Below are 13,911 nucleotides of genomic sequence, written 5' to 3' on the forward strand. Positions count from 1 at the left end.
AATTTCTTTGAGGGTAGATTCTCAAAGAGCATATAACCCTAAAGAAGAAAAAAGACATTTCTCTACTCATTACAATACAATTAAGTATAATTAATAATAGTTATTGATTCTAATTAAACATGATTAACTATTATACAAAACACAATATAACATGCTTAAGAGAAGTACAAACTTCTTGGTAGAAGAGCCTCACTCTGACCACAGAGAATGTCTGAAGTTCTCATCTGGAGACTATAGGAGAGCAAACATTCATCACGGAATCATGTCCTCAAACCTGCCAGGCCAAAACTTACAGCCCAGTTGTTATTAACTGGGGAGTAACTAGGGAATGCTTCAAGAAAGATGAGGTATTTGAACTGAGCCCAGAAAGATAGACCAAGTTTAAATGCGCTTCCATTGCAGGATTATGCTATGAACTATTGGAAAAACAATGGCACCCAAACTGAGAAGCTCATCGTTGGATTCCCAACTTACGGACACACCTTCACCTTGAGCAATCCTTCTCAACACGGCATTGGTGTCCCTGCCTCTGGCCCTGGTCCTGCTGGGACCTACACCAGGGAGGCTGGCTTCTTGACTTACTATGAGGTAAGTGTCTAGAAGTTGCATAAAAAAGAGGAAAGACTATTGTTGACTCTTCTACTTCTGAATAGAAATGTAAAGGGTTGCATATTCCCAGTGATGCTTAGCCTTCTTACTCTGTCCCATTTTCCTATAATTCAAAGCAGAAACTAGGAGGGAAAAATCATAGATCTAGACCTAGGAGAGACCCCAGAGGCCATCTAGACCAACCTCTTCATTTTAGAGAGAATGAAACTAAGAATCACGTGAATTCTTCACGTCACACAGAAAGTAAGTATCAGAGGCGAGCTGTGAACCTGGCTTCTCTTACTGTCTTTCCATGGTACCACACTTCTTCCTGTTGTTCCTTTGTGTCTTAGAAGGGCACTGGAAGGCCAGAAAAATCTGACTTTTAGATGGACCCTCACCCAGGCCACACAGAATATCTGAAATTCTCATCTGGAGACTGTGGAACAGCAAACATTCATCATGGAATCTTTGTAAATCTATAGAGTCCTAAAAACTGCCAGGCCATACCTTACCCAGTTGTATAGAATCATAGAATGTTACACTTTGAAGGGATCTTTGAAATCATCTATCTGGACCAGAGGGTTCATAACTTTTTTATACTATGAATAGCCTTTGGCAATCTGGTGAAGTCTATGGGCCTCTTCTCAGGGTAATGTTTTAAGTATTTGAAGGAAATGCTAAGTTCCAGTTAAAGGTTGATAAAAATAAAAATGCAATTTTTTCCTACCCCAAATTCATGGACCGTCTGACATATCCCAGGTTAAGAACTCCTAATCTAGACAAATCTCCTTCTCTACATCTTTCAATAATTTCCTTATAATTACTGAAAATAAATGATCCAAAATTTGTTAAAGAATTAGAATCCTGATGTGAAATGTTCACAGATAGGATTACATGCACTCTCCTTGAAGTCATTTTCACTCAGCCCCTTTCCTGAAAACTTTTCTCAACCTCTCTGCTATTCTCTTTTCTCAGATCTGCCTCTTCCTGAAGGATGGTGCTATTGAGGTGTGGGATGATTATGGGAAAGTTCCCTATGCTTACAAAGGCAGTGATTGGGTTGGTTATGACAACCCCAAGAGCTTCCAAATTAAGGTAGAGTATTTCTCTGAGCTCCCTTAAGTCCATTCATCTCTATTTGAATCCCAAAAATCTTAGGAGAATCCAGGAGGGCCTGGATAAAAACATCTGTCCTGCCCCCACAGGCTGACTGGCTGAAGAAAAATAACTTTGGAGGCGCCATGGTCTGGACAATTGATCTGGATGACTTCACTGGGACTTTCTGTGACCAGGGAAGATACCCCCTGATCAATACCTTGAAGAAAGCCCTGGGTCTGGAAAGTACAAGTAAGTGGGAGCTGTAGATGTGCCCAGGGTCCCAAAATGCCCTTTATCTACTTCCCACACCCTATAACACATGAAAGATAACTCAAATAATCAACTGCTAAACATCTACCCCCATTCTTCTGAGAATCAGATCTTCACATCTGTCCATATCCTGGCATTGTAATGTCAAGAACACAGCTTACGGTGTAAGTGGAATCCAGTGATGGACTAGGTGAAAAAAATGATCAGATTTGTTGACTTTGAACAGTTGTAAGGTAAAATGATGAACCGTCATGGGTTGGATTTATGGGGACACAGACCTAGAGCTGGAAGGGACCTCCAGCATCATCTAATTCAACCCCCTCCTGTTACAGATGAAAAAGAAATTGAGGCCCAAGGAGAAAGAACACTGGCTCTGCAGTTGACTGTCCTGTATTCAAATCCCACCTCCAGCATTTAACTACATGCTTGACCTTCAGCAAATCATTTAACTTCCCTGGCCCTCAGTTTCCTCCTCTGCAAAACAAGGGAGTTGAAATAGCTGGATTCTTGTTATTTTTTAATCATTTCTTAAGTGTCCAACTCTCTGTAATGCTATTTTGGGGTTTTCTTGGCAAAAATAGTGGAGTGGTTTTTCCACTGCAAACTTATTTTACAGATGAGGAAACTGAGGCAAGCAAGGTGAAGTGACTTGCCCAGGGTCACACAAACAAGTGTCTAAAGCTGGATTTGAACTCATGAAGAGGAGCTTTCCTGATTCCAAGCTAGATTTTTTAGGTCCCTTCAAACTCTCACTCTATGTTCCTATATGGTGTAGACATGACTTGCCCAAAGGATAAAGCACTTTTCTTATAACAACAAGATGGTGAAGGGATAAGAATACTGGAGGTGGTACCATAAAAACAGAGTTGAAATCTAGAATCTACCACTTATTTTCTGTGTGACCTTGGGCAAGTCCCTTAAGATCTCTGAACCTCAGGGGTCTCATTGACAGACGAGATGATCTTTCTGGTCCCTTCCAGCTCTAAATCTAGTTTCCCATGACTTGTGTGAGGTAGGTAGTACAAATACCATTGTTTCTATTTTACAAATATTCTCAGCCATAATATACACCATAAATAATCTTCTTTTCATAATAAAAGGATCATGACTCAGGAGTCCGAAGGGATCTTAGAGGTCATTTAGTTCAGCCACTTCATTTATAGAGGCAGAAATAAATTCTATACCCAAGTTGACAAAGAAACCGTCAGAGACAGGATTCAAACAAAGCTCCTCCTTCTCCAGAGTCAGTGAATTTCCCCTTCAGCCATGCCACCTAACTAGGACTTATGTGATACTCAAAGTATGTTATCTTTGTTTTTCATATGTTCCATATCCTTACAACCATTACAATGGTTACATTAATTACAGTACAATCCTTACAATCATTTTCTTTTTGTAGATAGTGCAGTTTTTACAGGTTAGGAAACTGAGGCTCAGATAAGTTATAAGTGGCTCTCCTAAGGTTACAGAGCTGCAATTCAAAATCCAGGTAACCTGACTGTCCACTCAATGCTCAAACCTCTCTTTCCCCAGTGCCATGAGCCTTTGTTAAGTCCACAGTGATTTTCTCCTCTTATGTTCCAGGCTGTCCCTCCTCAACTCAACCAATTACTCCAACCACATCAGCTCCTGGTGGTTCAGGTCGGGGCAGCTCTGGGGGCAGCTCTGAGGACAGGGGATTCTGTGCTGGCAAAGCCGATGGTCTCTACCCTGTGGCCGGTAACAGTAACGCTTACTGGAACTGTGTGAATGGCATAACCTACCAGCAGTACTGCTCAGCTGGACTAGTCTTTGACACCAGCTGTCAGTGCTGCAACTGGGCATAAACTTGACCTTCCTTTCCTTTTCCCATTCTCCTGGATTAATAGCCTTTGCTTATAATGTACTAATAACTCTACAATAAGAACTGCAATGAAAACCCAAATGGTCTCAGTCTTATGTAACTGATGCAGAAACATTTTAGGTGAGAGTGTTGGTATGGGGCAGTTGTTAAAGATTCCATGGGCAGATCCTTTGGGGTATATGTGGGTAGGGACAACTCGATTTTGTCCTGAAGCCACAGATGTGATAACAGCTTATATTTACAAAAACTCAGTGATCTTCTTGAGAAAAGAGACCTGTCTTTTGCCTTTCTTACTATCTCCAGGTCCTAGAGCACAGTGTAGGCACCACACAAATGCTAATTTCCTGATTGACTGAGATAGGGAACAAAAGGACTGTTATTCCCATTTACAGATGAAGACATAGAAAGTCAGGGATTCATTGACTTGCCACAGGGTATATGGCTGATCTGAACTCAAATCTAGGTTTTTTGACTTGAAGTTAAGCACCATTTCACCATGCTCCCCATGTTCTATGCCAACCCATTTCTTGTTCAGCCTTGTGGTTATTTCAAGGTATCCAGAAATCCTCTATTCCAGAGTCACTCATCATGTCCTCTCCCTAATCATCTGAAACCTTTCTCTGATCACTTTTCTCATAAGGTGATAGATGGAAGACCGGAGTTCATATGTGATCTCAGACACTTACTAGCTGGATAACCCTGGGCAAGCCATTTAACTTCTACTTGTCTCAGTTTCTTCATCTGTAAAATGGGGGTAATAATAACACCTACCTCCCAGGGTTGCTATCAGATGAGATATTTGTAAAGTTTTTAGCACAGTGACTGTCAAATAGTAGATGTTATATAAATGTTAGCTCTTACGAAGAGGGAGAGAAACACACAGACAGAAAGAACCAAAATCAAAGAGAAAGAGACACAGAGACATAGCAACTTGAAAGGAGAGAGATAAAAAGTCAGAGACAACAAACCGGGAGGAGAGACAGAAACTGAGAAGAGATACATAGAGAAGAGAGACATAGATGAAGACTGAGATGCATTCACCTGACTCTAAAGACATTGTAAGGAGTTTAAAAAAAAAAAAGAAGCCTTCTTTCTTGTTTAATGTCTAATGTGGCTTTTAACTCCAGGCCAATCCACACTTCTGGTGTCCCACTAGCCAAGACAAAGTCTGGAGGGTTACAAATAGAGTGAAATCTTTGCTCAAGTTGCAAAATCTAATCAGCCCCAGTAGCCCTGATCTCTTATTTCAATGTTGTATCTCCTAAATACTAGCTATTATTATTATTATTTGGGCAGCTAGGTGGCAGAGTGGATATAATAATAGGCCTAGAGCTAAGAAAACCTGAGTTCAAAATCAACCTCAGATACTTACTAGCTGCGTGACCCTGTTTGCCTCAGTTTCCTCATCTGTAGAAGGTGCTGGAGAAGGAAATGACAAACCACTCCAGCATCTTTCCCAAGATGTTTCCTGCCCCAGGAAGGGAGGATGAGTTCAGGAGAAAAGATGATAAGCTTGGTTTTGGATAATTGTCTAAGAGGTCTCCAGGATGTCCAATTTGAAATGTCCAATAGGCCATTGATAATGGAGGCCTGAAGCTCCAGAGATGGGAGTCAGATATAAAGGTCTTTGGAGTCATTTACTGAATGGATGATAGCCAAACGCATAGGAGGTGATGAATACACAGAGAGAGGGAGAAAAGAGCCTAGGACAGAATTTTGGGGAGCAGCCACAGTTAGGGAACTTGACATGGATGATGAGCCAGCAAAAGAGAGTGAGGAAAAGCAGTCACATGGAAGAAACAGAAAAGAATGGAGTCCAGAAAAGAGAGGGGATTCGATTTATTAGATCAAAACCTTTGTGGGTTCTTTTCCAACAGGGTGTCATCCGTCCATGTATTAAAATCACTAAAGATCTTTCCAAAAATGTAGCAGAAATAACCCTACCAGATGACTCTCTGCTTATAAACAACAGGTTAGGAATCAAACTGAGACCTATCTACACATTGTGATGAAGGAGATTCAGCAAAGAATCCAAGAAGAGGGTTTCCCTGAATGTCTTTCATCTTTCCTCCTTTTTTGTTTTGTCTTGTCTTGTTTTCCTTCATTAAGACAACCATTTGTTACTATTCTGATCTCACTAAATTCTGAATAAAATAGGTGTTTCCACATACACAGCAGAAGAGAAAGAAAAGATTGTAGAGGAAAGGGGAGATTTCTTTCCCCAAGGACCCCCTTGCCTTCCTCTTCCATAGAGAACATCACAGGCTTTTGGGACAAACTTTGTGCCTTCCAAGACATCTAGTCTATGAAATTTCCAGAATACAGGCAATTAGGTAGCTTTCTTGTGGCAGGCTGGACCAGCTTTCACCAGAAAAGCTCTTGGGGAGGGTTCCAAAAGGCTAAAGGTTTTGGGGACCAGGGATAAGAATGAGCTGTTCTGTGGCCTGAACAGCATCTTTGCTCCTCAATAACTTCTGAAAATTCTTATAAATTTATTTTTTCCATGTACATAAGTATCCTTGGACATGTTAGAATCCTTTATTAAGAGCTGAAAGGACCTTAGAAGTCACTTACTTCAAACCTCATCAGTAAATTCCAAATCCAGCTGCTTTTCTATGACTCCCCTTTGGTGTCAGATCAGAATGGCAATGGAGGAGAGAGAAAGGAAGGTCTCTTTGATACAGGGACTTCAGAATGATCCCACATTCATTGATGCTGGGGTAAGCAGCTTGGCAGGATTGCTTCCAGACATTGTCTTTTTACATGTCTAAACTTATGGAAGAATAACCTGGCATACAACCTTGCTAAGATCCCTATGAGTAACAAGGGATATATCATTGGATACAGGATGATCCCACGATTTAAAGAAGGTCGGGAGGTTAGTGACAATTTCATACATTTTGGTTTAAAGATCATCCATCCATGCACCTACACTATACTGTGAGTTCCTTGAGAGAGGGGGATCTTTGTACCTTTCTTTGTCTCCCTAGTACTTAGCATAGTGCCAGGCACATAGGGGCTGCTGAATAAATCTTAGTGCCTAGACTTGACTTGATTTGACTACATAAATGTATGTGAGAGAGAAAGGGAGAATAGAAAGGCAGAGGTTGTCTGAAACTCTTCCATGGAACTGTATTTTCAGGGGGGGAGGACAAGGCACTTGATGATGAGATAGCTGAATCTATGTCCTTGTGAAGGTAAAATCATGACAATAATAGTAGTTCCCTTTTCTATAGGGCTTTCAGATTCACCGAGTGACTCACAAACCCCTGTGAAGTAGGGAGTGCAGGTGGTATTATCTCCATCTTAATATGAGCAAACTGAAGCATAGAGAGATTTAATGATTCACCGAGGGTCACCCAGCTAGGAAACATCTTCCTGATTCCAGGCCAGGTGCTCTATGCACTATGGCACCACCTAGCTTCCCCATGCTTTTCCATAACCCACATTTTAAAAAAAATCTAAATAGTCTAACATGAGAATTCTTGAGGTCCTCTGCAGCAAAGGTAGCAAACTCAGTGCCTATGTGGCCAGCACAATTCCTAAAAGCCGCAGAACCAGATTAAAATATAACTAGGAAATGTTTAACAGAATAAATTAAAATGTAATACAACATAGATTTTGTTAGCAGTTTTCTAAGTCAACATACAGCCTTCAAGGGCCAGTTTCTATTTGAGTTTGACCCCACTGCTCTACAAAGCAGTCTCCACACATCTCTCCCACCTGATCTCACATGACTCCCTCACAGGAATCCACCCATCCTTCCAACTATCCAAAAAAATCAGAATTCCTTGAAAACCCCTCCAGAATTTCTTGCTCGGCAAACCTGCCCGTGATGCTTCCCTTGCCTGGAATGTCCCCCCTTTTCCTTGACCCATTGGAATCATGCTCTTCCCTCAAGGTGCAGCTCCAGTCTTCATGTCCTTCATGAAGCCCTCTTTGACCAGCTCAGCAAGAAGCTGAGGGGAAAGGGATGTTGTGTGGGAGGTGTTGGAGGAGAGAGGATTCTGCTCTAGGGAGATGAGAAGATCACCATGTCACTGAGGTGGAGAAGCCTCAGAAGACATCTAGTTTAACTTGTAACTGCCCACTAATCCCTTCTGCAACATCTCTGACAGGTGGTCACTAGCATTCCCTGGAAGGCATTTAATGAAAGGGAACCCCGAGGCAGCCAGTACTATTTTGGGATAGCTCTAATGGAGAAGAAGTCTGTTTTTGTTTTGTTTTGTTTTGTTTTAGGCAATTGGGGTTAAGTGACTTGCCCAGGGTCACACAGCTAGTAAGTGTCTGAGGCTAGATTATGTTAGGCAGTAGAATGTTAGCACTGAAACATCGTACATAAAACATCCTGTTGTTTAAATAAATTTGTCTCTCTAGGGTTTTCTTGACTCATCTTTGCATTTCAAAGTTTCTGCTTAACAATGGTTGAAGTAACTGGGGATGTTTAGCCTGGAAAAGTGAAGGCAATGGGGATATAATAGTTGTGTTGAAGTTCTGGCCGCTAGAAAAGGTACTGTACCTGTTCTGCTTGGTCCTAAAGGGCAGAACTAAGAACAGCGGAGTAGGAGGGAGGAGTGACTAGAAGGCAAATTTTGGCTTGATGTAAGGAAACGCTTCCTAGTAATTGGAGCTATTGGAGAATGAACTGAAGTAGTTGAGTTCTTCATTCTATTGAAGCTCTCCAAGTAGAGGCTGGTTTATCATTTCTATAGAATATTGTAGAGGAGGCTCCTTTTAAGATACCAATTAGTATTCTTATAAATTTGACTTATTTCTCTGAATATTTTAGAAATGAGGCCCTTATCAGAGAGACTGGTTGTAAAAATTCTTTCCCAATTTTCTACCTTCCTTCTAATCTTAGTTGCATTGGCTTTGTGCAAAAACTTTTCAATTTAATGTAATCAAAATTATCTATTTTGCTTTTCATAATATTCTCTAACTCCTGTTTGGTCATGAATTCTTCTGTTCTCCATAGATCTGACAGGTAAACTATTTCTTGCTCTCTCAGTTTGCTTATAGTATCAGCCTTTATATCTAAATCATGTACCCATTTTGACTTTATTTTGGCATATGGTGTGAGATTTTGGTCTATGCCTAGTTTCTGCCATACTTTTTTCCAGTTTTCCCAGCAGTTTTTTTCAAAGAGTGGGTTCTTATCCCAGAAGCTGGGGTCTTTGAGTTTTTGGTCAAAGGATATGAACAGACAGTTCTCAGATGAAGAAATTAAAGCCATCTAGAGTGATATGAAAAAATGCTCTAAATCACTATTGATTAGAGAAATGCAAATCAAAACAACTCTGAGGTACCACATCATACCTATCAGAATGGCCAACATGACAAAACAGGAAAATGATAAATGTTGGAGGAGATGTGGAAAAATTGGAACACTAATGCATTGTTGGTGGAGTTGTGAAATGATCCAACCATTTTGGAGAGCAATTTGGAACTATGCCCAAAGGGCTATAAAAATGTGCATACCCTTTGACCCAGCAATAGCACTTCTAGGGCTATATCCCAAAGAGATCACACAAATGGGAAAAGGACCTACAAGTAGAAAAATATTCATAGCAGCTCTTTTTGTGGTGGCAAAGAATTGGAAATTGAGAGGATGCCCATCCATTGGGGAATGGCTAAGCAAGTTGTGGTATATGAATGTGATGGAATACTATTATGCTATAAGAAATGATGAACAGGCTGACTTCAGAAAAACCTGGAAAGACTTGTATGGTCTGATGCTGAGTGAAATGAGCAGAACCAAGAGAATGTTGTACACAATAACAGTCACGTTCTGTGATGACTAATACTGATAAACTTAACCCTTCCTGTCAGTACAAGAATCTAAGACATCTCCAGAGGCCTTGTGATGGAAAATGTTATCCATGCCCAAAGAAAGAAATATGGAAGCCAAATTGTTATTTTTTTTCTCTTCTGTTGAGTTTTGTTTCCTCTTTCTGATGGTCCCTCCTATTGGTTTTAATTTCTACTTACAACATCACTAATGTGAAAATATGTTTAAAATGAATGTAAATGCATAGCCTATATCAGATTGTGTGCTGTCTTGGGGAGGGTGGTGGGGAGGAAGGGGGAGAAAAATTTTAAACTCAAAAGCATATGGAAGTGATTACTGATAAATCAAAATAAATTAATAAAAAGAAATTTTAAAAAAAAGATACCGGTTAGACTGAATGACTTCTGAGATTCCTTCCAACTTGGAGACTTTGTCATTTGTCTAAGAAAGAATCTAGCAGCTGACCAGGTCCTACAATTGGTTCCATGAACTCTCTCCTTTCTTCTTTACAGGCTCTGCCTACAAACTGGTTTGCTACTTCACTGACTGGGCCCAGTACCGAACTGGTCTGGGATTTTTCGTTCCTGATTGTACCCACCTCATCTACTCCTTTACCAATATCAGCAACAACAAGATCACCTCTGAGGAGAGGAATGATGTCACCCTATATCACACCTTCAATGATCTCAAGAAAAGGCTACTGGGATAAGGATGGGCATGAATGGCCTGTGGTGTGGGTATACCCATTTTGGGTTGATCTAGATCCTTGCCTGCCCATCTGAAGCAGGATGGGAGGAAGATGGGAGAACTTTGACACTGGGATTCTTGTGTCATGCAGGGGGTGGGGAGTAGAGCAGAAAAGTTGAGAGAGGATTGCTTCTCTCTCTCATTCCTCCTGAGTGGCCTGGCTTGGACAAAATTGTGGCATACATAAGTGCTTATCTCCATCATCTACTATTTTCCTTCATCTCCCTTTTCAAGTCCCATGCTTAGTGTCCTTATACCGACCCTGGCTGCTCAGGACACCTCCCTCACTCTAATTTTAGCCAAGACTGTCCTCTCCTTCAGCACCTCAGGTGCCTTTCCCCACATCTTCTCCATTCAAATCTGCTTGTCCTTCATTCCAGTCCCTCAAAACCATAGCTGAGTGTCTAATCCTTGCTAATATGACAGTGGATGGGGATGAGTTAATGCTTCTTCTCCTAAGTCATTAAGATAAGAAGCTATTGAAGAGATTACTGGAAAAGAGACAGGTAACCCTAAAGAAATCTGTGTCTTGGTTGGTGGCTGTGGCCATGACAGTTTTGGCTATGGATAAGCTGGCCCCAGCTCAGTACATCTGGCATACACCATCTCAGCAAGGAGTAACTTTCAATTCTGAAACTAAGCAAAGAGTTACTTGGTTGTTCAAAATGCAGAAAGATCCAGTGGATCCTCCAAGAGTCCATATTAATCAGAAAATTGCATGTTAATGAGGATCTTCTAGAAACGCCATGTCTGAATTCAAAGAAGGGTTTCTAATGGTGGAAAATTGAAGTGCCATAACAGTATGAAAATGAAGCCCTCAGTGAATCAAACTCATTTCCCTTCCATTGCAGAAATCTCAATCTGAAAACTCTCCTGGCCATTGGAGGTACCAAATTTGGTTCCAAAGGGTAAGCATGTAACTCCTATTATTTATTTCAAGCAGTCAACAAATGTTTAGTAAGACTGTACTATATGCCAAGTATTGTGCTAATCTCTGGGGATACAAAGAAGAAGTAAAAATGGTGCATGCCCTCAGGGAGATTATATTCTAACACATTAGGTTTATTAATTCCCCTGGTGAGGGGTATGCATTCTCTCAGCCAACCCAATTCTGTATCCTTGGGATTTTCTGAAGGGTAGGTGATATTTATATTACAAATTTTAAGGTTTACAAAGCATTCTACATACATTGTTTCATAACAACCTTGTGAGGAAAATATTACAATAACTGCATTTTACAGATGAAGAAACTGAGATTATAGGAGGTTAAGTGAGAACTATGGTTACCCAATTAGGATGTCTCAGAGGGAGGATTTGAATACAGGTCTTCTTGACTTTCATCATATGTAGAAAACCAGCCTTAGCACCAGGAAGGTAAGGATTCAAGTCCTGTATCTAACACATACTGGCTGTCTCTGGACAAGTCACTAGCTAGATCACTCTCAATGCTCTAAATAGCTCTCTATGGCTACAAATTGCAGAAAAGTGGCTGACCGGCACTGGCAGAAGGATTTTGTTATCTCGATAATCTCTACACAAATTAATTCACACGTCCAGTCCCTATGCCTTCCTGACACTATGTATAGTGGAAAAAAGATTGAACCTCCAGCAAGGCTACCTGGAGTTCAGATCTTATCTGCAACACTTACTATCTGGGTACCCAAGGCAAAATTCCTTAACCTTTCTGAGTCAGTTTCTTCATTGGTAAAACAGGAATAGTACCTATGTTATAGGGTTGTTGTGAAGATCAGATGAGATGATGTATGTAAAATCTTTGTAAACTTGGAAGCAATATGTATGCATATATGTATATATGTATATAATATATACACGCACATACATATGTGTGAATATGTATATACCATCTATTATCAAAGGATGGGGAAGGTTGCACGTCAAAGGATAAATGAGTGAATTGAAAATACTTATTAAACATTTACTATGTTCCAAGAACTCTGTTAGGATGTAAATAAAAATTTAAATTGTCCCTGCCCTCAAGGAGCTTACATTCTAATCAGTAGAGATCACACAGAGAGGGGAGTGGTGACCAGAGAAACCTGTTTTGATTTAGACTCTAGGAAATCATAGGGATAGAATAGTCAGTCATGATTTTGACATGCCTTTTACAGAGACAATGGTAGTGTTGATTTGATTATAGTTCTTACAGCAAGAGGTGGAAAAGGAGTGAGGCACAGAAAATGGTTGGAGTGAAGATGATGATACATGGGCCCATGGAGTTCAGACCTGAGTGGTTTTTTGCTCTGCTCAGGCATGGTTTCTGAAGGTCCTGTATAGATAATATTTGAGACTGCCATTGTGAACTTTCACAGACTCTGGGTTAACATGTTATGCTGGTCTTCTTACCAGTTCTTTCCAAGAGATGTCAGACTTGTTTCTACCAGGTTTCACCCCACGGTGGATTCTTCTGAATCACGATCAACAATTATCAACTCCGTGATCCAGTTACTGAGGCACAATGACTTCAATGGGCTGAATATAAACTGGATCTACCCTGAGCTGAATGAAAATCCTTTTTTTGCTTCTCTGATTCATGTATGAGTGCTGCAAGTCCTATGGAGTAGTTGGTCCATTCTCCCATGTTGGGTGTTGTGTCCCACAATGGGTATTACAGTAAGGAGGAACCCTGATCCTCAGAGGCTGGCATCTTTCAGTCTATTGGAGAAAACTCAGGCCCTCCCTTTTGGTATGATGGAGCAGACTAGATCCTCTCTTTGGCCAGCTCCCAGAGCAATAGAGGGGTATAGTCTGAGTCCTCAAGGGCTAAGGAGAAGGATGGTATGAATCATGTGGGGTTGCGTGAAAAGTAGCCCTCTTAATCCTTTCCCAGGCATGAGAAGCTTGGGTCAGAATCTGTACTAATTCTTGCGGGGCCTCAGGAGGACAGGGATGTGTGGCCCACATGGGTGGCATTGGGGGACTGTACTTTCCTAACCAATAAGATTCCTGGATTACTAAGGCTTTCTTAGGAAAGGAGAATATTTGCTTTGTGGCATTTCCCAAGCCCCAGGCTAGAGTTTTGTTCTCAAATTCTGACACTTAGGCATCTGTCTTCTTACATCCCTTAGGAGTTAGCTGTTCCCTTTCAGGAAGAGGCCAAAACCTCTAGGAAGGACAAGCTTCTCTTGTCTGTGGGGGTGGCCGCAGGAAGGCAGAAAATCGATAATGGCTATGAGATTAAAGACCTGGCAAGGTGAGGATAACTGGAGTCATCTGATCTACTCCTCTACTTGTAATCCAGTTTGGCCAAATGATCTAAGAGGCATGGGATGTGATGAAGAGGAGGATACTTCCTGGTTTTAAAGATTTCTCTAGAAGACCTTCTTTAATCACCTGTCCAGACCCCAAACTCTTCACACTCGGAAAGTTTTTCTTTGTATCAAACCTCAATCCCTCATGCTATATCTTAAGCTTAATACTGATGATCCTTAGAGCTTCTTATGGATTCTCAGAAATTTTTTTTCTTCCTTTGCTCTCTGGATTCTCTAGTGATGTGGATTTCATCAACCCCCTCTCCTTTGACCATCCCTCTCAGCTCTTCAGTCCTACCACATTA

At 40.9% G+C, this 13,911-nt stretch overlaps 1 protein-coding gene across 6 annotated transcripts; it reads left to right on the forward strand.

Moving 5' to 3' along the window:
- Positions 1-407: 407 nt before the first annotated feature.
- LOC114042960 (acidic mammalian chitinase-like) lies at positions 408-13,878 on the forward strand. Of its 6 annotated transcripts, XM_027861756.1 has the most exons (9): positions 408-588; positions 1,567-1,686; positions 1,797-1,938; positions 3,544-3,678; positions 10,103-10,323; positions 11,189-11,245; positions 12,740-12,890; positions 13,424-13,548; positions 13,845-13,878. In XM_027861756.1, exons 1-5 carry the CDS (start codon positions 412-414, stop codon positions 10,297-10,299), a joined length of 771 nt encoding a protein of 256 aa, XP_027717557.1. In that variant the 5' UTR covers positions 408-411; the 3' UTR covers positions 10,300-10,323; positions 11,189-11,245; positions 12,740-12,890; positions 13,424-13,548; positions 13,845-13,878. The 6 variants fall into 6 exon arrangements, with proteins under 6 accessions (XP_027717557.1, XP_027717548.1, XP_027717541.1 ...); XM_027861747.1 differs by having other exon boundaries at positions 10,103-11,245; positions 12,705-12,890; XM_027861740.1 differs by having other exon boundaries at positions 10,103-11,245.
- Positions 13,879-13,911: the final 33 nt, after the last annotated feature.

Source organism: Vombatus ursinus, unplaced genomic scaffold (genome assembly GCF_900497805.2).
Source record: "Vombatus ursinus unplaced genomic scaffold, bare-nosed wombat genome assembly UNPS02001213.1, whole genome shotgun sequence".
Lineage (NCBI taxonomy): Eukaryota > Metazoa > Chordata > Mammalia > Diprotodontia > Vombatidae > Vombatus > Vombatus ursinus.

Excerpts from the sequence above, each read along its gene's own strand:
- LOC114042960 (XM_027861747.1), top strand. The coding sequence starts at position 412 with ATGAACTATTGGAAAAACAATGGCACCCAAACTGAGAAGCTCATCGTT. Across the intron at positions 1,939-3,543 it reads CCTGGGTCTGGAAAGTACAA|GCTGTCCCTCCTCAACTCAA; the intron begins GTAAGTGGGAGC and ends CTTATGTTCCAG. Across the intron at positions 3,679-10,102 it reads TGGTCTCTACCCTGTGGCCG|GCTCTGCCTACAAACTGGTT; the intron begins GTAACAGTAACG and ends TCTTCTTTACAG.